General features: G+C 37.2%; 3 protein-coding genes and 1 pseudogene across 3 annotated transcripts; all 4 read right to left on the bottom strand.

Annotated features, from left to right (window-relative positions):
* Positions 1–1,971: 1,971 nt before the first annotated feature.
* On the bottom strand, positions 1,972–5,220 carry LOC137732188 (chromatin structure-remodeling complex protein BSH-like; annotated as a pseudogene).
* A 2,319-nt stretch (positions 5,221–7,539) lies between these two features.
* Positions 7,540–8,784, bottom strand: LOC137730568 (auxin-responsive protein IAA31-like). The gene is made up of 4 exons (XM_068469551.1): positions 8,465–8,784; positions 8,074–8,285; positions 7,854–7,950; positions 7,540–7,690 (listed from the first exon to the last, which is right to left on the bottom strand). The coding sequence occupies exons 1-4, from the start codon at positions 8,701–8,703 to the stop codon at positions 7,636–7,638; spliced, it is 603 nt and encodes a 200-aa protein (XP_068325652.1). The 5' UTR covers positions 8,704–8,784; the 3' UTR covers positions 7,540–7,635.
* Positions 8,785–14,573: 5,789 nt separating this feature from the next.
* Positions 14,574–17,438, bottom strand: LOC137732073 (uncharacterized). Its single transcript, XM_068471370.1, has 2 exons — positions 17,294–17,438; positions 14,574–16,462 (listed from the first exon to the last, which is right to left on the bottom strand). Exons 1-2 carry the CDS (start codon positions 17,336–17,338, stop codon positions 14,822–14,824), a joined length of 1,686 nt encoding a protein of 561 aa, XP_068327471.1. The 5' UTR covers positions 17,339–17,438; the 3' UTR covers positions 14,574–14,821.
* A 4,167-nt stretch (positions 17,439–21,605) lies between these two features.
* On the bottom strand, positions 21,606–25,475 carry LOC137731705 (pectin acetylesterase 10-like). Its single transcript, XM_068470892.1, has 12 exons — positions 25,055–25,475; positions 24,630–24,712; positions 24,204–24,333; positions 24,010–24,083; positions 23,289–23,375; positions 23,091–23,215; positions 22,942–23,002; positions 22,706–22,759; positions 22,546–22,623; positions 22,305–22,410; positions 22,040–22,185; positions 21,606–21,911 (listed from the first exon to the last, which is right to left on the bottom strand). The coding sequence occupies exons 1-12, from the start codon at positions 25,290–25,292 to the stop codon at positions 21,804–21,806; spliced, it is 1,290 nt and encodes a 429-aa protein (XP_068326993.1). The 5' UTR covers positions 25,293–25,475; the 3' UTR covers positions 21,606–21,803.
* Positions 25,476–25,723: the final 248 nt, after the last annotated feature.

The following is a 25,723-nucleotide window of genomic DNA, read 5'->3' as shown; positions in this document are numbered from 1 at the left end:
AAAATTAGAAGTAGTGGTCGCAGTGCTCAGTGGGTTCTGTGGCTTATCAGTTTCTTGATGGTTTAAGGGTTCATTCAAAAAATTGGAAGTGGTGGTTGTGGTGCTCAGTGGTTTTCCGGCTGATCAGTTTCTTGATAGTTTACGAGGTCGATCGCCCGTTGTATTCCCGTTTCTTGACTGTTGGGGTCGACTGTCATTTGAATTCTGACCAGTTCTGGATTGTTCTGGGAGATCGTCCCGTGACTGGTTCCTTGATTATGCTTTATATGTATCGTCGTTTCTTAACTGTTGAGGTTGACCACCACTGGAATTCCGGAGGACCGTCCCTTGGATTGCCAACTCCAATGCAGGGAAGGGAATCACCAGCTCTGGTGAAGAGGGGAAGGGGTGCAGGGGAGGGAATCGCCAGCTCCGATGTAAGGGTAAGGGGCTTCTTTTGGTTGGCATGTACCACGTAGAGGAATGTAGCGCAGAAGGCCAGGAAACCAGGAATGTTGCATAAAAGCAAAGCAACCGTCCAAACTTCAAATTTCTTGTACTTCTGTATTCTTCGGACTACCCAGTAATTTTCTAGGATGGAAGACACAGTTGTGCATGTCGCATTCCATAAAATTGCGATAAACCCTGGATTGTAGAATTTCGTGTAGTGGAACTTGCATATCTCGTGAGTCTTTGAATAGGGTTCAAAGATTCCTTGACTTCTCTAACAACCACTCTCTCTCCAACTCTACTATCTCTCTCACTGGCTGTTTTTCCTTTTTACTGTCCCTTCCAATCAAAATCCCCATAGCGCAGTAGCACTAAGAATGATACTTCTAGGGCTGGTTCGATATGGGATACCGAACTAAAAACGGCATATCAAGTCCCAAACCGACTATTTTCGGGATGGAAATCCGATGACAGATCCCAAACCAAAAATTCGGTATTCTCGAAATATTTTCGATATTTTGCGATTTCCTGAAATCATCCGAACCTACATTAAAAATTAAAATTTTAAAACCCCAATTTAAAATCAGAGACAATGGTGAATCGATGAAAATTAAAGGTCGAAAGAGAGACAGAGACAGAGTGTAGAGATAGTCAGACATTCGTCTTCCTCATGGCCCGATCCCCAAATTCGAAACCCTAAGCCCCAATTTGAAACCCCACACACATAGAGAATCACTGGAGAGAATCAAAGGTGGGGATGAAGCAGTGAGGTGTGGTGGTGGCCGAAGTGGAGAGAGTTGGTCGGAGTCTGATTGTGAGAGGATGGGTGGGTCTTCGAATTCGAGAGGAGAGACAGAAAAACTCTGAAACTTTGGAGAAGGCAAAGATGGGAGAGACACTTTGTCTAAAGAGTCTGAGTCTTTAGACATCTTTCTGCAAACTTTACTTATTTTAATATTATATAATAGGCTATGTTTGCAGTTTGCAGTTTGCTTGGTAGTAATTTAGACAGCACACAACAGTCATGTACTTTTCTACACACTTTGATTATTTTAATAATATATAATACATATTGCAGTTTTCTTTTCTGCACACTTTGTTCTTTGGTAGTGTGGGAAATACGAAGCAAAAGGAAAAGAAGATTTCAAGATTCTTGAACAAATGAAATCTGGAAACCAATCCCATACCAAATATTTCAATATTTTTCAGTAGGGGATTACCAAAGTTTGGGATAGTTTGGGTTTGGGATTTTTTCGGTTTGGTTTGGGATTTTTGGGAATTTTTTCCAGCCCTAAATACTTCTATGAATAATATATATATAGGGTGGTAAGTTTCAACTTTTGTCCCTAGATTTTGTTAATTAGCAGAATCATCAACACTCTGTTGCGAGGTTATTTTGGTAACTAGGATTGGGTGAGGTTGGTTAAGATAATAATACAGTTAAGTCGGTGGTTGTTGTAAGCATCCTATTACACAATTAAGAGTGTGAGAATACCTGCAACCGTTGAATACAACTGACCTCTCACATGCAACTCTTAACGCGCTGATCACGTGACAAGCGGATTTGAGAGGTCGGTTGTATACCACGGTGTTGTAAGGAAGAATTCCACATGTACGGACGGCACTTTGCCGGGTTTGAGCAATGAACTTGAAGAACTACTATTAGTGTCAAAATGACTAGCCAAGTTTCACTATGTATAGAATTCAGACAGACACCTGATCTAGCGAGTCAACTACAGTACCCTATCATCAGTAACATAATTCAGAATCTAATCTCTTACAGGTGCCCTACACAACTAAAATTAAACCATCATAGCTGTTTTAATTCATCAAGCAATCCTTTCTTCTTTGGCTTCAAGGGCCTCCACTTCCACGGTTGATAGAAGACCAACGATGGTCTTGTATACATACCGCTCCTTTCTTTTCCTGATACATTTGGGAGCAAAGTGGCAAACCACTATCAGTAATTTTCACTTTTTCTAACAACTCTATCAACTAGAAAAAATGTTACACACAAGGTACTGAACTCAATCATATCAATCAGAGGGTTGTAGTTCGGTAAAATGATGTTCTGAAGCTGGAGGGTGAATAAACCCTTGATACTGACACATAATATAGGGGCCGCTATCAGTGGGCAAACTCTTAATATTGATTGAGAAATTCAGTACAACCTTGCCCTGTCTTCCTCACTTTAAGAGAGTGAATTTGGCAGCGTGTAGGAATTTAGCATCTGTATGTGCCTTGGATAGGTTAACATTCACACGGAAACAAAGTATTCAACGAAAGGTTTGTTTGATAACCATTTCATATGTAGTTTTTATTCTTTCTTGATTGAGATGGAGGAAATGCATATGGAGGAATGAGGAATGAAAAAAAATGGAGGGAGGAGGGCGGGAGGAGAGAGAAATGAAGGAGAATGCAACAAAAATTAGAAAAAGAAACCTACTAAAATTGTTCAGTTTTTAGTTTTCATTTGAGTACTCTTCTAGTGCACAATTCTTCCACTTCCTTCGAGTTCCCAACACCCTCCATCCCTCTTTTTCTCCCATGTATTTCCTACTCCTAGTCCTAACAAAAAGGTGAAAACTAAAAACAAAAAATGAAATGGTTATCAAACAAGCCTTAGTTCCCTTTCCCGTTTCTATGCGGGACGACCAAATCATTCTATAGGTAAAGAATGGAGGCCATAGTCTTTGTTGTCAAGCATTTTCCTCCTTGAAGTAGATCAAGACAGGAGTGAACTGGTGATTGTGAGTTAGGTTGATAAGTAAGAAAATTACAGTTCAACAGTGTAGTGATTCCAGGAGGATTAAGGGCAAAAGAAGATATAGAAAATATATGATCTTGGTCTTTGGGAGACCAGTAAAAGGTTGTCTGTAGACTCTGTACCCTAGTGAAGTAACTAATTACCAGGTTGAATCTGAAAAGAATTCCCCTAGAAACTATTGCCAAAACAAGAAGAGCAACTTATGAGAAAGAGGTGCCTACAAAAAAGTGCCACAATACATGCATAAAAATCAATGAACATAACTGCAGTAATTTAGTTTATTTAACAACATAGACCATGAAACTTTCCAATTTCAGCGGAAAAAAATTTCAAAAACATAGTGGGTAAGAGACATACCAAACAACACTAGATCTGTGACCAAATAACTTCACCAGGTCCAATCCAGTACTACTGACTTTACTGAGAGAGAGAGAGAGAGAGCCAGAAAGGCGAATTAATCACACATAAATTATATACTAGCATGTAGGCTTTACCATTTACTCTCTTCCTATCTTAATTAAACTAATTGTGCACAACAGCTAGGAAAAGGGGAAAAACTTTCATTTCTGTAAAAACACAAACCTGACTGGAGTATACTCAACTCCACGGCGTCCCTTCTTGCTTATTCTGGTTTCTCTTACTGAAGCTACATTTTGAACTACAATCTACAAGATGAAATACAAAAGGACCGTAGTAAGTGGGTACAGGTTAAAATGTTCATTCACATGATTTGCAAAATTTCTCATGTAAGGTAGCATAAACACATAGTAAATCAAAGAAGCAACAAAATCGAACCTCATACAGTTGTTCTCTAATTGAAAAGGCAATTGCCGGCTGCAAAAGAAGAATTACTTCTTTTAGCAAACAGAAAAATATCAACATTCCAAATTTGACACAAACCAAAAGCCTTTGCCCAAATTAACTGCGTTCCCCAAAATTGCAATCATTTTAAAATTAAAAAAACTCTGAGTGTGATGACTTACACCAACTTCAGGGTCTTGAATACCTAAATCTGCGCAGAAGGTTTTAGCAAACTCTTTGTGATCAGTTTCGAAGTTGTTCGAGTCTTGAAATCCACCAAACATAGACAAAACCCATGAGTAAGAGCAGGATGCATTGAAATGATAAGATGAAACAAGAACTCTCGAAGCTTACCCATAGAAACTGGTCCCTAATGACAGTGCGGTTCACTCAAAGATCAAGCTGAAAGTAGAACAACATCGTCACAACAGCAGTGTCAACAAGAAAAAAATACATGGAAAGGTTGTCACTTTCAATTGTGGATTTTCATGTCATAATACGATAAAAGATAACCTTAATCGGAACAATCCTCTCTCCGCTGTACATGTCTTGCCCCTCAAGTGATCGAAATTCAACAATTTGTGACTGACACCAGACAACATAGTCATAAGCTATCAACATTAAGCATTTAATACAAAATTTGATGGGAAAATATTTGACGAAGTTGAAATGCCAACCTGAATGGCAGAAGCAATGACTGTAATGAAACCCGGAGGAAGCTTCAAGTCTTTTGCTGTCCTCCTCGCAAACACCACAATCTCCGAGTCAGGGTCTGTCACCAAAACCACCAAACATCAAAACCCAAGTTTCAAAATTTGAAATAAAAAACACAAACAAAAACCAAAATTTAGAAAAATCCAGAGAAATACCAGATGGGTTCCAAGTGAAGCAGTCTATGAACCTTTGGCCGTCGATGTCGAGGTCCAAGCGAATTGGTACGAAATTCTGAGCTGTTGGCCTGCCCCAGTGTGAAATTTGTCAACACAATCAAAACTTACCGGGAAATTTTTCATCTTTTCCATGCAAAATAATTTATTTTTCCAGGAAATTGAAGACGAAAAGCAAAAACTTCAGAGAATTCGAAAAAATTAGAGCAAGAAGAAGTAAGAAACTCACATTCTGAACTTGACAGGGCCTCTGGAGGAAGCCGACGGCTGGCCTTTCATGGCTTTCTCCTCTCTTTCTCCCTCCTTCCACCATTTTTTTTTTTTTTTTTTTTTTTTGTTTCTTCAGTTTATTGAATTTCCGAGATTCCTTCTGCTTTTGTTTTGTTTCCCGAAAATACCCTTCCAGATGCGTTCTTCCTTGATTTTTTATTGACGGGTTTGTTAAGTTGCGGGTACGTTTTAACTCGATGTCTTATGATCCATTAACCCAACAATTGATTGGATTGGGCCAATGCGGTCCTACCTGCCAGTTTTTTTTTTTTTTTTTCTGGCTCCCTCCCGCCTGTTGTGGATCAACATTTTATGGAACAAAAGGTAGGGGAAAAAAAAATTACAAGCGGTGTTTTACATTAAATTACACTAAGGAGAAAGGAGAGGAATTGAACTTGAGACGCAATGGGTTAAAAAATAATGTTTTAGCTATTAGGACAATTCACCACTTGAGTTTAATTCTTTTCTATTATGTGCAAGCCAAATACTAACTAAATAAACAAACTTGTATTTTTTGTTGAGTTTTCTTTTTAAAAGTGCAATATTCTAAACAATTCTAATTTACCAAGAGGGTGATTAGAACTTTTTTTATTGAAAGGAGATTAAAACTTGAGTAGAAGGGAACGGACACACCAACTTAACCAATTGGCATGATATCTGCACATTTATTTCTTGGACTTTTAAAATACAAATTTTCAATGCGTTTTTCTTCATAAATTATCTTTGAACTGAATCCAAATTAGTGACTGGAAGATCATGGCCCCATAAAGTCCAACAGGGCAATAATTTAACGTATGAAATTGTGTTCACTCTCTATTTGTAACTTGGGTGGTGCTATCCACATATCTCTTTTTACCTCCTACACATTTCATGTTAATTTATATCATTTAATCTTCTTCAATATATTCGACCCTACAACAAAAAATTGAAAAAAAAAATGTGAAAGGTAAAAACAGGTGTATAACCTAACACTTTTCCAACTATATTGACTCTCTATTGTAACCCACCAAATTCACATCTCTTGATGTTCAAATTCTGCCCATAGCAAGGGAATAGCTTGCGTATAGCCTTTGTTCCATACCTCTTTTTCTATCGCTTAAATGACTAGTTACGTGATAAGAGACATAGTTATGAAACGAGAACATAAGTTTTCAAGTGATGATTCGAGCTGGTATGGTTTGCTTGTTACATTGTTGATTGGGGTTGAACCGGTAAGGATTGGGGTACCTAACATGTACAGTGGCACTCTAGACCTTGGATAGATTTCCAACATGACATCATTGATGAGGATGACTTGGTAGCTAATTAAACTTTTATAATTCCCTGGGTGGTCACACAATTTTAATCAATAAGGAAGATCATTGCCCCATTTGTCATTTGCCATTTTTCTCTGATTATCAATTTAGGCCCCTTAGTACTGCTCATGATGTATAACGTAACCTAGTGGTTGGTTCATCTAAGTTGGCCTGCCAAGAATATAACAAGAATAAATAAAAGGGTGTTGTGGACAACAAACTTTAAGCTCTCTTTAGCCGTTGAGACTACGAAAAATAAGGTTTAGCTTCCTAGTAATTTTTGAGACACCACCCCCACGTTTCAAGAAATTGGGTGGTCAAAGTTTCCACCTCTTAACATTATTATTAAGATCAAAATTATATGCTTATAACTTTATCATCTATTTGTGAATTAATCCAAGTTAATTTCTGCAATCAAAACGATAGGAATCATGAGCATGATGGCGTGCACGTCTAAACTCACTAACACGTGTAGCATGCAAGTCAGGTCTTTGATGAGGAACATAGTTGCTAATTATAATTCTTCATCACGGGAACTAAAAGGCAACAATCTTGTTGTGATCACAAGGGACTTTAAACCACACAATTCCCACCTAACAACGCGAAAAGCACAGAAGAGAAAAAAAGGAAGTGCACAAGGAAAAATAAAGACCAAGTATGGTCCTATATTAGCAAATTTTCTACCCTCGTAGCAATATTTCAAAAGCCCCATGTTTTCCTTCACCTCTACTTCTGGAATAAGTGGGTTTGATGTGGATTTTGAAGATGCTTCTGAGAAAAACAAGAAGTACAAAATACAATATCCAGACACAGGTGTACTAAGCTGGGCTTAAATATATTCTTTTTTCATTCAAGTTTAAATTTTTCTCTTTGAAAATTAAATTAGATTATAGCATGTGGTCCAATATCCCAGTAGATAGGGTTTTGTGTTTCTCCCCATACATCCCGAATTTGAAACTCCTCCCTTACCCTATATTATAGTAATAGTTTCGAACTCTCTCCCCTCCCCTTAATAAGATTATGAAAAAAGAAGAGAAAATGCAACTGTTATATATTTGATAATGTACACAAGATTGGATGTAGCCAAAATATGTATTAAATCTGATTTCTTTTGAGTAATTAACAAGTTATAAACCACCACTAAGACAAAAATGATTTATCTGAGAATGACCAAAATATAATTCAACTAACATCTGTCTGCTCTAGTGATCTTCAACCTTTTCACTGTGGTCAAGAATATCCTGTGTTTCAAAGCCAAAATATGAGACACACAACGTTAGGACACAAGTATTATGAAAAACGGAGGAGAGGTTGGTAATGGAAATAGAGTTATTAAACGCCCGTTGGATAACCATTTCGTTATTTGGTTACCGAACCAGCAGTCCTAGGGTTATGCGTACTTACTCCCAAGGCACATCTCCAACCAGCATCCAGTCCCCTTCCTGATCTTCATAAGTTAACACATGATATTTGTCCGAATGAACATGATTATTCTCGGGACCTGCTCCCAAAAAATAGTGCCCAAATTAAAATACATAAATAAAAAGGAAACCCAAATATGATTTGATCTCATAGACTGGTGGTCCTATATAAATTTGTTAATTTTAGAAAAAAATGAACTCACATAGAATGGTAGTCTTGAACATGAGGCAAAGAGATGAAATCAAAGCAGAATAACCATCGTGGTCAAACAAATTCAATTTTCTACCAATTGGAATGCCCTCCAGGTAGACCTTCACAAATAAGGAGGGATGGCGCCTGTTGTCTGCTGCTCTCCCTGCAAGTGTGCTCCTCAAGATAGATTTGATTGGCGGCCAGTTTATCAGTGCTTGCTCCCTGAAAAAATGTCATCAACTTTCAGTCATAACATATATACATACATATATATTAGTTTATATATTTATATGTGTGTGTGTGTGTGTGTAAACCACAAAAGCCAACCGAGATGAGGACTTTTTGCTCGTCAGAAAAGGAAAAAAAAAGAATGGTGCATTGGGGTGGGTTTTCATACATACCTTGGGGTTGAAGTGGAAGACAAGTCACTGTGATGAGAAGGAGAGATGCTGAGGCCAAGTCTCAGATCAGTGCTCAAATCTGTTCTGGTGATGCTGAGGCTATTGCAGTAATTTCCATTGATTTTCCGAGAAAGAGAGGAAGAAGATGATGAAGCAGTAGGGCTGGGAAGATGATGATCAGGATGGTTGCTGCTATCTATTGAAGAAGATGATGAATGAGCTGCAGCTTTTCTTCCCATTTTCTACTCAGATGTGTTGAGAAACTTCAAAGTGAAAATATATAAAAAGCCGCTATCTCAGGCCATGAATCTATGTGCATAATATATATACACACACAACTACACCGGAAAAGAGATGTAGCCAAATCCCAAACAAAAGACTAGTCAGTTTGATATGTTTTGTTACAAGGGTGTCCCACCATGTCCATGCACCATATCCCACGTGGATTCATTTCTCTAATTAAAAAAAAACCTTCAATGCAGTTGCCTAATTTGGACAACTCTCACATCATATAAAGCCAATGTCAAGTTAATAAATTCATAATATGAGAATCTTATGTCTTTGTGAGAAATATTAAACGAATGACACCTAAAAATATACCAAATAGTTTGGTACCTGAATTAAATTTTTATTTAAAACCAAATAACCTACTCAGGCTCTAACAGGTGGAAAAAGTTCTCAAGTATTCAATTAACTTAAAGGAATCAAATTTAATTTAATCTCCTTTTACCTAATGTATAATACTTGTCTATCTATTTATTCTGGTCCTGTGTAATGTACTGACCATCTTCCCCAAAAGTGAAATCTTTTCTCCTTTTTCTTTTTTATTTCTGGTCATGTTTCTGTGTAATTAACCATGCATGCTTGGCAATTAAATTGCATGCAGGCCCTCTTTGATTATAAAGTTGGAGAGTAGATAAAATGTTAATTTAATCACATTCAATGTCCCACTTCCAGATTGAACAATTTGTTGAAAGCCCCCAATCAAATTGAATATGCATACAGAGGCTTTTAATTAATTCCTGTGTGCTACTCAGTTTGCTGTCAAGGAGAAATGTTCAATTAATTCAACGGCTGCAGGGGCTCTTCTGCTGTACGGTTGTGAGTACATAAGTGAATGACAGAGAGAAATTTTTAGGTCTTTTTTTTCCTCTAAAGCAGCTCTAGGTCCTAGATGTTCTTTTTACAGAAGGTTTAGAATGAAGGGTGTCGATCGGATTGAGAAATTATTGTGTGTTACTGAAATATTGTTAAATGGTATAATTAATTCAAGGTAATACAGAAAGGGGAATATAAAACAATTGTATCCAAATATAAAATCGTTGTATACATATTAACTTATTATATATCGTGACAGTGTTTCAGTATCATGCGATAATCTTTTGTAGTTAAATGATGACATCCATATATAGGGCCATAGACAACTTAGACATACTTGGATTGGTTAATGTCTCCCTTCTCAATAATAATTGTGTATTAGAAACTATGTTAAACAAATTTAAGAGCTTATAAAATATTAATCTAGAGCTTTATCCAGACACAATGGACCAACCAAACCAAGGAATTTGATGGGGCAGACAACTGTTTCTTTATTCTCTAAGAACCCTAGCCCTTTATCAGAAATAAGAATAAAAAAACAATATGAAGGAAAGATGAGGAAGCAAAGGCAGTTTGCTTAATTAGTGCCTAGTGGAGACAAACAAACAGTTAATAAAAGTAACAATCTCGTCTTTGGAGAGCAGCTGATCTGCCTTCTTGCCCTTTTTCTCCCTTTTTTTTATTTTTAAATTATCTTTTACGATTTGTTACTAATCATATTTTATTTTATGATTAAACACACATAGTAAATATATAATTTTGTTAACAGGTCTTTTGGGATAGCCTTCAGCGGCCATGCACATACCTTGTTCCCTTCACATTACTCCTTCTCAGGCATAGGCTCATGGTGATGAGCCACCCTAAAAATTCTGTAAGATATTAATAATGATAACAACAAATTAGTTAATTAATATATGTATTATGTGTATAATAAAGTGAAGTGATTGCTTACCCACCACCCATCAGACAAAAATCTACCCCCTTCAATTTATTAATTTCTTGTTGGCAACTTTAATTATATTTCTCACATGACATACTATTTAACATAAAATTGAACGTAAAATTTTTCTTGACTCATTAAACATTTTGATATATGAAATATGAAAGTTTGTAGATTCAAAAGACTCATTAATATCAACGTCATATGTACGCATGATAATAGTCAGATGTTTGATGATATTATTGTATTAGATTCTATTTGATTAGAGCGACACGTGTGCCATTTGGTATCGGTTGGTGTAATAATGCAAGAAGTAAAAGATAAGGTTAAGGGGAGATTAAAGCAAAAAGAGTGAGAGAGGGGATGAGGGGAGACAAAGATGGAACATGAGGGTTTTAAAGTTATAAAAAGTTCAAAAGTCGTAGGAGGTTCGATTGAGGTGTTTGATAAATTGCTTGAGTTCAAAGACTTTTGAATTAATCCAAGAGACCAAGACTACGTCTCTCAAAAGCCAAGACGTGAACCCAACTTTATCAAACATGCAATCAACTAAATTCCGCATCCAACGCCTATAAACCCACCATTCTCTCTCTCTCTCTCTCTCTCTCTCTCTCTCTCTCTCTCTCTCTCTCTCTCTCTCTCTCTCTCTCTCTCTTTTGCAAAAACTAATGCAGAAATACATGCACTACATGAGCATCTAATACACGTGCAGAAGAATATAGGATTTGTTATGTGAAACGAGTAACATATATAAATTAATTATTTTAAGATCAATACATCCTTCCACAAATCATTGTTTCAATTTTAGCCCTCACACACATGCATGACCAGTTATCATGTTTTTGTAATCATCCCATTAATTTGAGAGGTGCCGGCCGTGACCTAATTGTTCATACTCATGAGATTTTCTTTTATTAGTGTGGATGAGAATTCAATTAACATAACTCATATAACCTAAGCAACGGTCTAGAAATCACTCATTTGAGCACAAGAACTTTGATTAAGGTGTACAATCTCGAAACAAATAGAGTGCATGTAAGTGCCAATCACGTGTTACGCTAGCACTTGGAGGCTCCACAATTGCTATAGATGAAAGACTATGATAGTATCATACATGATTGACTTTAGCACAGCTCCTTCCAGATCTTTTATACATGTACATGTACATATATGCCCTAACAATGACCACATATGCATCATCATTATCAACGACCTAACATATTTCCAACAATCGTTCTTACCTGGTTTGAGCAAATCAGTCATGCGTTACAAAAAACATTTCAATTATATATCTTGTTTTGTTCCAACAATCCAACAATGTGATCTTTTTATCTAAGTCATAGGCTATTTATTGATGTGACCAAGGAAATCATTCACAAAGTCACAGTTTATCTAAATGTATTAAATTGTTTGCATCATATACATGTCACAGACGGGAAGTGCAAGTCTTGATCTCAAAAACGAGTGGAGTTAGATTCACGCCCCAAAAACCCCCTTCCCCCTTCAAATTTGGGATGGTTCTGGCAAGTAAGGGGCACCTAAATTTAATTTGTTTATTTATTTTGGGGTGGGTGGGGGACAGCTAGGCAAGCTTGGTCCTGAAGAAAGGTTTAGGGTCCAAAGGAAGAGTGAGTGAGGGATAGAAGATTTGGGGTTGTAGCAAACAAGGAGGGGTATGAGAAAAAGGTTGTTCCCCCTATGTTGCTTCCGCCTGGCACACAGTGCTTCTGCCATACATATCTTTATCTTACTTCAATGACATTGATCTTCATGTTAATCACTTTGTGTACATCTCAAGCATGCATACGTCTATAGTGTATACATATAATAAATATATAAATACATACATATTTTATATTAATATTGCTTTGCTTTTGCATTTCTTCTTAGCTGTTAATCACAATCTGATACATACATACAACCAATCACTAAAAAGATACCCAAAAAAATACATATCTAATTGTGATTCGACTCATTTATAAATATAGGAGTTAAGTGTTTCTATATGAAAAATGCTTTTAAATTCCATATACCATGGCAACTCACCATATATTAACTAAAACCAAATTTTCTTTAAAAAAAAAATGTATCAAGTTGAGATTCGTTAGTAATAAATGATTCTTTTTTATTTTTTACAAGAAAAATTAATATCTTTTTTATATATATAGAGCCAAGTATTTTCGAGCAGATCACCATTTATAGTGAGGTAGCTACTCTCTCACTTTCAATTTGTTCCAAGCTGGCCTTGGCCAAAGCTCCCAACATCTAATTACCACTGCCCCCATAGTCACCTACAAAATGTCATTTTCTTATCCATTTCTTTCCTTCTTTAAGCTCCCACAATTTATAAACCCAATAAAGGTCATGCATGGGCAACTGAGGCACCGAATAACCCCTCTCTTTTCTTTGCAACTTTATTCTCTCGTCCAATTCCAAGCTGTATTCTGTGTGTTTTATGTCATTGCTAATTATTCATTTAATCACCCCAATTCCTACTAATCTAGATATACATAGAGGTTAATCTCACTTCTTTTTCTAGTCCTCCTTTTCGTTCTCGGTCAAATATAGCAAGGTATTATTTGAGTTGAGTTACCCCACCTACGCATGTCTCCTTCCCGTGGCTGGTTTACTTACTGCATCGCTGAAGTGGGGGCACGAACACGATCCCTTTTCTAGCCTTTGCTTTGTGGTGTTTTCTTAATGCATATATTCTTTGTCAGGAGACCTTTTCCTGATTTATTCTACAAATCACAACTATATCATCGCTCCTATTCCTTCCAATTACGACAGGACGTTATATATTTTGAATTCTTCTAATTTAAAAGTTTAAAATTCAAACTTAAGTGTATAGTAGTGGAAACATTGGTCGTCTAACTGGCAGAGGTTGCATATGTAATCCTATTACTTTTAACTTAGTTTACTTTCTTTTTGTTCGTCTCAGATGGTGTGGCAGCCCATGCTTAAATTCTTGAAACTCCTCGATCAATGTGTAAGTAAAATGAGAAATGTGAAAACAAATTGATGTTTAGTGCATTAAGAAAAAACATGAATCAGGTTTGGACCCAAAGAAAGAAAAAATGGATTTGCAGTTCTCAGGAGCTCAGCTCACCTGGGGTCAGCCCAAGCAGAACTCGTTTTAGGCTTTTAGCCCAATTCACAAAGAAAGCTCAATGTGTTTTTGGATAGGGTTGTAAATCCGCACGAAATAGTTCGAGTTTGCGGGTTTAGCTCGCCCTTCACTAGTCGAAGTTCAGTTCGTGAAAGAAAAAAGAAATAAGCTAAGCTTAATTTGGCTCTATAAGAAGGAAGCCAAACTTGAACTTTCATATGCTCGGCTCGTAAAACTTATCAGCAGCTTCTGTCGGCGATTTACAGTTGGGCTCAACTCACTTACAACCCTATTCTTAGGATTACTTTCAATGTGGCCCGGTTAAGTAGTTGTTCAATATACATGTGATCAAAGAGAAGGGTTGTATATGTTTAATAATGATAGAATTAAGCAGCAATTTGGCAGGTGTAACTGTAAGCCTGGAAACAAGATCTTTTGTAAATTTGGGCTCTAAAGCTTTGATATGAGAAGACCTTGTCACAAACTTCACGGTAGTAGTGTGGTTTTGTCATGTAAATTGCTCTCTCAATATAGGTCGTTAATTCAAAGAGAATAGTAAGAAGAGTCAAATATGCTACTTTTTATGATATACGGCTTTTAAGGATATTGTCTCTTAGTTTAAAACGTTGAGTTTTGAGGGTATTTTTAAAAGTTTTGTTATTTTTTGTATGTTGCTTTCAATTAGGCTTCTTAACCATGCTAAGGGTTGAGGTAGTTTGTAAAATAGTTTTATCTTTACTTTGATTTTGTTATTTATATTATTATTTAATATGACTTGAGGTTTTCCTCAGTGGATTACAAATTCTGATGCTTTAAGGTTATCGTTTGATTTTCCTTAATTGACCATATGATGTCACAATGTGTTTTTTCTCGCCAAAAAAAAAAAAAAAAAAAAAAAAAAAAGACTATAACTAATGTAGTTGATGTAAGCTACAAATCATTACAACTTTAAAAATGTAATATACAAATTAATATAACGTTCAATTAAATTTCACACAAAAGACTCACCAAAACAACCATAAGTAATAAAAATCAATAAAAACTATCTTTTTCCTGCCCAAAGAACTAAAAGAATAAAGAAAAAAAAATCATTGCAAATCCCACACAAAGCAAAACGCATGGTCTCTGCCCTCATGGGGAAACACCAAAAAAACCAACTACACAGTGAATAAAAATCCATAAAAAACTATCCTTCTTCTGCCCAAAAGAACTACTTGACACTGACTTGTTCATCTGCTTTGACTTCTGGTGCCGGGGAAAGCACTTTTGAGCTTGGAGATTTCCCAATTATCGCTTTCTTCACCTTCACAATGGACTGCTTCACCTTCGAAATGATCCCACCTGACTGCTTTTGTGCTTTTACTGAAACATCTTGCTTCGCCTCCTCTTTGGAGGCCTCAAGTCTCTCGGCAGCAGTCTCAGTTTTCGCTTCTTCGGTTTTCTCCAACTTACTTTCGGGTTCAACAATGGCAGAAGAAGGCGCAACAACAACGTCATTCTCTTTAATGTCCGTGTACTCTTCTTCTTTCTCCGATGCTACCTCTTTCACGGCGACTAATTCTCTATCGGCAACTTGTGCAGCATTTTGATCAGTCTTCTCAACATTCTCTTCAGTTTCTTGTTCTGTTTTCACAATCTTCTTCTCCTCATCCTTCTCTGCAGCATTTTCGCCTGCTTCTTTTTCGGTGTTCTCAGCAACTGGCTTTTGTACATCAGGAACTGCAGTATCTTTCTCGGCTTCTTTCTCATTTTTTTGTGCTTCCTCAATGGTTGAGGCAGAGCTAGAAGTGGCAGCATTTTCTTCATTCTTGAGTTCCTTCTCAACATTTCTCTCCATCTCTAATAAATCTTTTAGCTGTTCATGTTGCTTGCCCTCCACTACACTTACAGTGTCTGAATCTTTGACAAGAGGCGTTTCACAAGGCGCCTCCGCCGACTGACCAGCTGCTTCTTCGGTTGAGGTATTAGCTTCAGAAGCTTCAACCCTTGGCTTCTCATCATCTATCTGTTTCTCAACTGCTTCGATGTCTGGTTTCTTCTCATCAGCTGCTTCAGTTGCTTCGGTCTTTTCGGGTTCTTTCCCAACTACCTCGATAGTTTGATCCTTCTCTGCTTCTTTCTCAACTTCTTCAGTTGCTACAATCTGCACTGGCTTTTGCTCATCTACTTCTTTCTCAACTTCTTCAGTCGCTACATTCTCCACTGGCTTTTGCTCACCTCCTTCTTCAGTTGCTTCCGTCTTTTTGTCTTCTTTCTCAACTGCTTCAATAGTTTCTTCCTTCTCTGCTTCTTTCACAACTTCCTCAAATGATACATTCTCCACTGGCTTTTTCTCATCCACTTCTTCAGCTTCTTCTCTAGACAGCTTCTCATCTGCTTCTTTCTCAACTGCTTCTGCTTTTTCACTAGCTGACTTCTCATTTGCTACAACGGCTTCTGCCTTCTCTGCTTCTTTCTCAACTGCTTCGCTTTCTATTTTCTCAACCGGATTATCGTCAACTGACTCAGCTGCTGGTTTCTCCACTGGTACATTTTCAACTGCTTCAACTGTTTCACTAGCTGATTCTTTTGTGGACGATTTCTCTGGCTCCTTATCAGAACTTTCAATCTCTTCCGAGACTACTTCGACCGGAACATCATCAACCTTCTCAGCCTCAACAACGACAGGAGTCTCGGTCTGGTTCTCGTTATCCACTGGTGTTTCTTCAACCTTGGTTGCAGAGACCTCTGAACCAGAGTTCTCTGCTACAAGATCTTCCTTTGCATCCTTTTTCTCATCAGGTTTGGGTGGAGGAGGACTATCACTCTCCTTAACCTCATGTGTTTCTTCATGAACTTTTTCCACAATTGGCTGCCATAACTCAAAATGATCTCAGCTATTAATTTTAAATCATAATAACAGATTGGTAAAACAACATCAAGCATATCTAAGAAAAACTGTTTCTACAACCTTAGTTAATGATGAATTTGGTGTCAAAGATTTCAGAGAGACAAATCACCGGTCCACTATAAATCACGCTGATATTATTTCTGACTTGTATATTACCACTACTGGCACATTAGGTGTGAAATTTTATTACAAAAGGCTTCAATATTATTAGTAGTGGAATCACACGCTTATATATTATTTAGGGCAGTGATTTCTGCACCCTTTTTACCCCATGCCCCATGAACTTCTATCTATTTTACTACCTGTCAGATTGAATAAATCAAAAGAGAATCAAGAGGCGAAGAAAGGGTGCTTAAGGAGAAAACAACGTGTGAAGATAGACCAGTGGATTTTACATCAGTTGAAGATGATGAGCAATTGAACTGCCAAAAATGATAAACCAAAGAATCTAAATTCCCTAGATATAAACACATAATTATTACCCCTAAGCATCCAAATATCACTAAACAATCATAGATGTTTATATGTTGTGGAAGGGTGTTGGTCTTCATACAGCTTTAAAGCAAAAGTTCAAGATGTTTTCACCACTAATTAACAACTGAAACCACAGAGAATCGCAAACAAAACTGTGTAACCATAGAACTCGATTCTACAAGAATTTTCATTTGAGGGTTCCAAAGGACTGGCTTGTGACTGAAGTGAAGTCGTGACAAGGTATCCGTATTGGGAGGTGACAACATCTAATTAAAGAAAGAGCTAGCAAATTAAGTTGTGGAATTTAAGCAGGTTTACCTGATCATCAGCAGGCACAGGTACTACAGCAGCCTCAGTAGACATGGCTATGGGAGGAGAATCAAGAAGAAAAAGAAGAAGGAGAAGTGCTTTTGCTTTGCAATGAGTGCTTTTGCTTTGGAATTTGAGTTTGAAGAAACAGAGAGGCAAAGGGAAATGACTGAAGAAAGGATAAAAAGCATGTATACTATATATTTAGAAAAGCACTTGACAGAGAGATGGCCATATGAGCTCGTCATGGCATGTATGATGTATGCAGGGAAATTAATATTGGTTATTACTAGTAGTATGGGATTGTATTATCACATTAATCCCAAAAGACAACTCATTCCTCCCACCCTCAATGTATTAAAATTTTAAATTTTAAAATAAGCATATATAATCTTTCATAAAAGAGTAATATTTCAAATATTCAACATCCTTTCTTCTATGTATACATGGTGGCACGAACAAATCCCCTTTTTAGATTTGGTATTTCAGGTGTATCTATAAGAAAATGTTCGGCTCTTTATATATAAGGCGTTATTTCTCCTGATAGAAGAAAATCAGAATTTATAAGTTATTTTTACCTACGCGACAATTGTAATTTATAAATAAAAAAAAATGACTTCTACACGCAATAAACCAAGAAAGTGTCTGTAATATTTAAAAGAACGATTCATACGTGCATACCAAATACCAATCTACAAACGTGCTACACCAAAATCATCAATCAATCAACCCACCCACAAGCCCCGCCCCACCCCCCTCCTCAAAGTACTATTTTTCAAATGTTTAATTAGTTGTCTTCAGAGAGAATGATCAACCTCAAGTGTTTCAGATTAAATAATATATATGATAAAGTGTTAATCAACAACCATCTTTTGAGTTGAAAGCAACCAAATATTCTTCTGCAACATAGAATGTGAAGTTGTTAATTGGCTTGCCACTTGCCAGCCTAACTACGAACAGATAAACAAAACCGACTTACTATGAAGCTGGTTGTATTCAGGGATGGATGGATGGATGGATGGATAAGACTCAATTTTTTGTATTCCAAATAAATGAGGAAAATGAGTGGATCAAGACTCAATTTTTAGCGTTCTAAATAAATGTGAGGATTTGGGGAGTATTTACTCAATTATTAATTATGTGTTTCTTTTTCATTTCGAGACTGATCATGTAATGAATGAGAAAGATATGATTGCAATCAGTTAATTCAAGCTTATCACATTTAACATTATTCCAGTATGATTAATATATAAAATCAAGAAAATCTGAGTGTGCTTTCCCCCACGACTCAAATTGAATACGACATGAGAGAAGAAAACATGCAAAACATTTGTGCGCATATTATTGTTTGGGAGTGAGGACTGAGAGGAGAGGAGAGGATGGATATAAAAGCAAAGTCCAAAAACTTGTGTAAGGAAGGGGATAGACAGAAAGCCGGGTAGGGCCAAGAAACCCTTGTTGAACTGACCCAAGGGCATGTGGAGAGACAGATCCCCCTCCATGCACCTTTTGTTTTCTCAACAAATTTTAGAATGCATGGACCACCCACCCCCTTCCTGGCCTTTAATTGCTTCATATCTATCTTATATTATGACCACATTTTACAATTGCCCAAAAGAAATGCAAGTGATCAATCTTTTCTTAATTAATATTGACCTACCTGTGCCTTAGGGTTTAGATTTGCAGAGTCGCTCTTGTGGGCGAGAAATTTTGCATTGTGACCAGAATACGGGTAGTACACCACATGTTTTTATATAAATGATGGGAAATTTTATCTTTTAAGTTATTAACATTTTAACACACATATCTCACTTTTTATATAGCGACACATGTCGTACCACCTCGTATTTTGATCGCATTGAAAAATCTCTTCTTGAGGGCTATACCGCAACAAGTTCATCCCCTTTGCAATTGGTAACTTGGAAAGGCTCTTGTCCAGTTGTCCTGTCAATTGGCAAACATGTTTGGTCAATTTCACAAGAAAATCTGATGTCTTACCCGCGATATATCTTCTTGTGTTTGCAGCGCTCAATGCTCGACAAACTTTTATCTCCACTTGTATGACAAGTTCTCTCTGGTGTTATCCATGTTGGCGAGGAAGAATTAGATGCAACGACTTCAATACCCTCTCTCTCTCTCTCTCTCTCATATCTGGTCACGTGATAGGTAAGTTTTCTCCATTTTTGCTGAATTCCAAGTCTGGTAATCTGGCATGGCGTCGATATGCTCATGAATCATGTTGCCCTAGTTAGATCTCAGTCTAGCTCTCAAAGTAAGCCCATAGTTGAAACACAACTTCTCTGGCTGTCCATACATGGGGCCATTGCAAATTCATTTCAGTTTTTCCAAATAGCCCAATCCCATAAGTCTTACGAGTATGGTCCAATTGATAATATTATTCATTAAGGATCTCAGTATAAGATTGAGGCCCAGAATTAGTTACATGAAAATGCTTATTAGGCCCATTTGAAGTCAGATACGTTGTTCAGTAAGTGATTTTCACATATTCATATGTTCTCTTCAATCGTTTTTCTTATTATTTATATTCCATTCAAAGGCTAAAAAATGTAAAAAGAGAAAAAAGAAGTGCAGAGGAGAAAAATAGAGTGCAAAAATAGAGCAAAAGCCAAGAGTACAAAAGAAGCCCACAGAGAAGCAAGCAACAGGAAAATAAAGACATAAATAAAGTAATGAAGGAGGGTACATAGGTAAAAGACACTGCAACAAAAGCTAAAACATCGCCCACTTCACTACCGATTACAAGAAATTAGGAAGGATAAGGTAACCCATCATTGTTTAGAACATGAACCAATGAAGATGGAGGTCAGTTAATTCAAGTGGAATCGCTCATCTCCGTATTGCTTTTCGATGCCAACCGGTCCGCTGCCTTGGTAGATCTTGGAACCCAAGACCAACAACAAGCCTGAAAGGACTCCCCAAGCCGCATGATTTAGACCAATGTGGGAAAGGCCTCCCAGCTGCCAGTTATTGAGGCATCCAACAAGCAAGAAAGATTTTCCTTCGAGTCAGACCCAAACAATAATCATTTCCATACCCATCGAACTGGCAAGTTCGCAGCCGTATAAAATTGCCATTGCCTCTGCTGCGGCGCCTTGATCTTCAACTTTCTCGCCGCCACAAACAAGCCATCATCGTTTCTTGCTAGCATGCCCATTACCAGTGGCAGCAGCCCAACTTGCATCCACATTCAATTTCATGTGATATAGTGTAGAAGTATGCATGCACAAATATTTGTCTAGTCCATGTGCCAAATCGTTGTTACTTCCATAATTCAATCTTCCTCCCAAAACCCTCCCTCGGAAATTTCCGTTTATTCTTAATCAAGTTCTACCTCGCATTTGAAAGATTTTGCTGCAATATGTCCGGTTGTTTTTGGCCATCTTTGTTAGATTTGAACTCTCTTATTCGCTATTATGCGTAAAGAGACCGAGCTTACACCTACCAGTCAGATTGAAACTTGTTAAATTTTGAATGGAAATTAGCTGAAGTGGAATTTTTTTAGTTCGACATTGCTCAAAACCTCAATTTATCTCTAATTTGTCCAAATTTCTTGGTTCTTAAGTCAGTTTACAAGGCTCATTGAAATCATGTGTAGTGACATTATCAGGTTGCAGCTTGACATGATTTCATAACAAATATCCATTTCCAATTAATTAAAACTGATCAAAACTTGTGTATTCAAACTTACAGACTGCTAAGGAACAGGGTGTCTGCTCAACAAGCCCGGGAGAGGAAGAAGATTTACGTCAACGATCTGGAATCAAGAGCCAAAGAATTGGAGGATAGGAATTTAAAGTTGGAAGAGAAGATATCTACGGTTGTTAATGAAAACGCCATGCTTCGAAAGGTGAGGCTTCTGTTACTGTTGGTTGAGTAGTATTACATCCACATTGCGGTTTACAAATCGTATAACTCTTTCTAATGGTCGAATTTGAAATCTCTGTCTCAATTTCAGATTCTTATGAACACAAGGCCAAAAGTAGGCGAAGGTATTGAACAAAAGCAAGGATCAGTTAAGTAAAAGCAGACAACCATAAAGGAGTTCTTTTAGGTTGTTATGGGTGAATATATTTAGAAATTTTTTAGAGATCAATTCCGATGAATGTGAATCACAGCCTTCGATTCTCCAGCCACATATGGCATTTGTGCATCACTTAGTTTGATATGAACACTCAACCAGCTAGTACGTAAGTTTTGATGAACTTCTGTCTTCTCCCTTTGTACCATGTATTTCTCATGAAAAATAATTTTTTGGATGAATTTCATTCGAGAAATTGATCGCATCTTTGTCAACTAGATGTTGGCAAAATATGTAACTGAAATTTAATCAAAGATTATTCCGTTTATATGTTGGATTATAAAAAACGATACCTGGACATGCTGATCGCTCTTCGAGCTTCACAGCAATGACTCATTTCAAACGGTACATGTTACATTACATGCCCTTGGCTATATAAATTGGGGAGAGAAGACATAAATAGAGATGAAATACAGAAATTCACTTAAACACCAGATTATGGCAGGTCTTGTCACAAGGGTACGGACAATCAATAGCTTTGATACTATACCGATCGAAATACCAGTTTCCAACTGATTTTGCTATCCCCTGCAGATAATTGATGGCATATGAGATCAAGACAGACTCCAGTGTGACAAAATAATGTGAAAATGAAACGACTGCAAATCCATAGATATTTGTTTCTTTATCCGAGTTTAAAGTGGAAGAGGACATACCTTATTTCCAATAAGGGGAGGATTTTGAGAAAACCAGGTGTCTTGTCTCTCGGTCTGGCAATGAGAAAAGCAAGAATTTATGAACAAACCATTTTTACCGGCCCTCGAGAATCCGCTTACAGCTTTGAGCATCTGATTCCGGAAACCTAATAATTTGTTGAAGAAAGAAAAGAGATAATTGAATTCAGTTCCGAAACACAAAGCATTGAGCATGTAACTAAATCATCATCCGGAACACAAAGCATAATCAAACTAATGAGGTCACCTTGCAAAAACTTAATTTGCCATGCAGCACAATTTGCATTATTGTTTGTGCATGCATGCCAATGGCCATTAGGGTCTGCTGTTCGTGGAGCTAAACTGGCCTGGATCTGATTGAAGGAGAATAACATTTAAATTAATCATTCACTCGTCAGCGTATCACGATTCTACTGCAAGGTATAAGGTCTCGTTCACCATATGAATCAGAAAGGAACGCGAGGATGAGAAATTATATATGAACGCACCTGCCATGTATCATAAGCTGCATTGACCAGAAAAAGGGGAGTCTTGACACTTGCAATTAAGTGCTGGGGGAAAAAGCACTGAAATTTGAACGACGAAGTTAATAATCAAGACTAAAAACAGAAGGGAAGCCTCATTCTAAAATTGGGTTGAGGCGATTACCAAAGTCGGGTTGAGGCGAATGGTACAACTCCGTGGGAGATTCTTTTGCACCCCCTGCAAAATAATTGTATCTACATGATCTTAAAAAGTTCCCCACATCAAAGTTCAAACGAGCAGAACAAATTTTAGGAGTTCACAGATCAATGAAAAATTGCACGTCTTCGGTGTGTTAATCATAGAAGCTTCAATCCACATGCTTGTAGGCTAACCACATCAAAGTTTAAATTGTAATATACCTGTAGGCTAACCACTCTTCTAAACATACTTCTCAAAGTGCGCCTACCAGATACATCAATTCTGCAATTTCAGATAACATGGTTATTTATCTGACTAAGAACCAAAAGGTATCGGGCATGCCAAAATTTGTTGAAGAAAGGATACTTACGCGTCAAGAAACAATCCACCATCGCTGAGGCACTTGACTTTAGTAGTTGCGGGAAACATTCCACGAAATCCATCACAGTGGAGTACAGTTGCAACACCACCAGCAGAACATCCAGAAAGAAGAGCCTAGAAATCCAACAGTAAAGTGTATAATACTAATACAAGAGTAAAATTATATCGTCTCCGAAAAATTAACAACCTGATTAGCATAGCCCATTCCCTTTGACATCAAGTCTTCCATAGCAGCTTTCCAGATACGTTGCCCTCGAAAATGCAATTGGGCAGCCTGAGAACCAAACAAGCCATAATTTTTCGGTCATAACTCGTAAGTGATGAAGCCAAAAGAATTTCCTCCAGAGTGTTAGCGGTATACAAATAATGAAAATGTAATTAAGCTAAACCAGAAAACAATACATGCATTAGTGGTAGAACAAGAAATTAGTTCATTTGTAAGATGGAAATGACCATACTAATTGAGGACATGATCAAGAAATCCTGCGTAAAATTGTTTGTCATCCATAATTAAATGTGGAAAATTCTTTTGAAAGAACAGTAGCAGTGTGACATGTTCAAGGAAAAATATAAGAGGAAGGCTTGCAACCACATGGCCTTAAGCAGTGAGAAAAAACATGATTGAAAAGCGATTTTTCTAAACTAATCAAATTAACCGGGAGGGGAATACAAACTTGAGTGCAAGGCGACATGCACACCACAATAACCAACTAGCCTAACTCACATCTGCAATTTTTTCTCTCTGTACATTACATCTATAAGAATGATGCTTTCTTCAAACTTTGGTCGCATAAAACTTGTTTAACAACAAAAATCTTAAGAACCTGTTACATCACAACCATTGTAATACAGCAACTTTATCAAATTTGAGTTAGTACCTCTGGAGTTTGGAAATTAAGCAAACTGACCTCATTTTGACTGTCACCGCTGAAAGATGCACCATCACAATATCGAACCTTAACTCTGTTCCAGTTGTAAAAGTCTGCAATTGTTTGTTTTGCATCCAGAATGTCAGATTACCAGTTACTGCAGAAAGAAAATGTAGGACAAGTAGTGCTTTATGTGTATAGAAATAAAGGACGCAGCCAGATATATAACTTACCAGGGTTTTCTCCAGCCTTGTTGCTCAATATCCCGGAAAATGGTATCTGCTTCTCCATATATGCTGATGAACCACGACGAGTTTTCTTACGATAGACACAATTTCTGATTGTATCACACCATCCTCCTCCCTGTCAATAAAAGAAGTTTAACCAAAGAAGTTTAGCTCCTAACATGTTACAGGTAAGCCACTCAATAAAACAAGTTTAACCAAGGAAGGACTATTCGGCATCTGATAAGTTCCTTCCTAAGATCTATTTCCTATATCTCGTTTAGACACATATAAGAGGAAAATAAGTGCAAATCATCTTTGCCGAACGAGGAACTTTAGATGTTAATCTAATTTGATCAGTTACGAATGAAAAATCCATCTAGAAGTACCAACGGTTAGTATGACCGGTCGTAATTTCCTTCAGTTATGACATACCTCCAACTGGATGAGCCAACTGTTTGCTCCTGACCCGTATCCGCGGTGGATGTGGTAAGCAGGTAATGTTCCATCTAAGCAGACTGCACAGGGAAATATTGAATATCTGATTAGTCCTTCTTTTTGCGCAAGCATATGCATTATTTGAAAACTAATCATATGACTCAAGGCATCACTTCCTTTCCTTGCATTTCCTGGAATTGGCCACATGAGCATTTAACTAAGAAACAGATGATTTTACTTTCAACTACCAATGAATCCATCAAATCGTTCGATAAAGAATCAAACTTTAATAAACAAACAGAATCATAAGGATTAAGGGGTATGCACACCAAGATAAACTGTTGAATCACTGAAAAAACACAGTAATATGTAAATTCTACTATTTTTTCCTCTTTTTTTTTTTTTGGGTGAAAAAAGAGAACCTGCTCCTTTGGCAGCAGCTCCATTGATGAGAGTGAGACCCACCATCAAGGGTCTGGTGAAAACCCCATAACCATAAGCTGCATAGCCATACACATTACTCTCTGTATAATGCAGGTCTTGTTCCTGGGTGACATTCACTTCCCTAATAAAAGTTCCATCTGTTCTTCTGCAAAACAGTAACCCCATAAACCCCACAACCCACAAAAGCTTCATGTTGGCTGACCCCAGAAATCTCATTGCGCATACAAATGGTAAAAACTAGAGCTAAAACAGCGTTGAGAAAATAGCAACAAAAAACCCAAATGATGATTGCAAAACTACAGTTCAAATCAGAGCTATTTTTTTATTTTTTTATTTCACTGTAATTCAGCTGAAGAAGGAGAAGGAAGGGGGAGACAGAGAGACAGAAACACACAGAGAATGCTGCTGAAGAACAACTTGGGCAATATGAAGAGGAAAATCAATAAGATATGCAATGATTGATGATTGTGAGTGCCTAATTGGAGGGATGTTGGTGCTCGCTCCCGCCAATTTACATTACTTCATTCTTTCCACTGTTATTTCAACTCTTTCATGGATTATTGAAATTATGTAGGGCTCGTTTTGGAAGTTTATTAAAATGATTGAAAACGTTTTTTGAAAAAATGTTTTTGGATTTCAAAAGCACT

The sequence above is a fragment of the Pyrus communis genome, chromosome 4, assembly GCF_963583255.1.
Source record: "Pyrus communis chromosome 4, drPyrComm1.1, whole genome shotgun sequence".
In the NCBI taxonomy this organism is placed as follows: domain Eukaryota; kingdom Viridiplantae; phylum Streptophyta; class Magnoliopsida; order Rosales; family Rosaceae; genus Pyrus; species Pyrus communis.
This window is presented reverse-complemented; position numbering and strand designations above follow the sequence as displayed.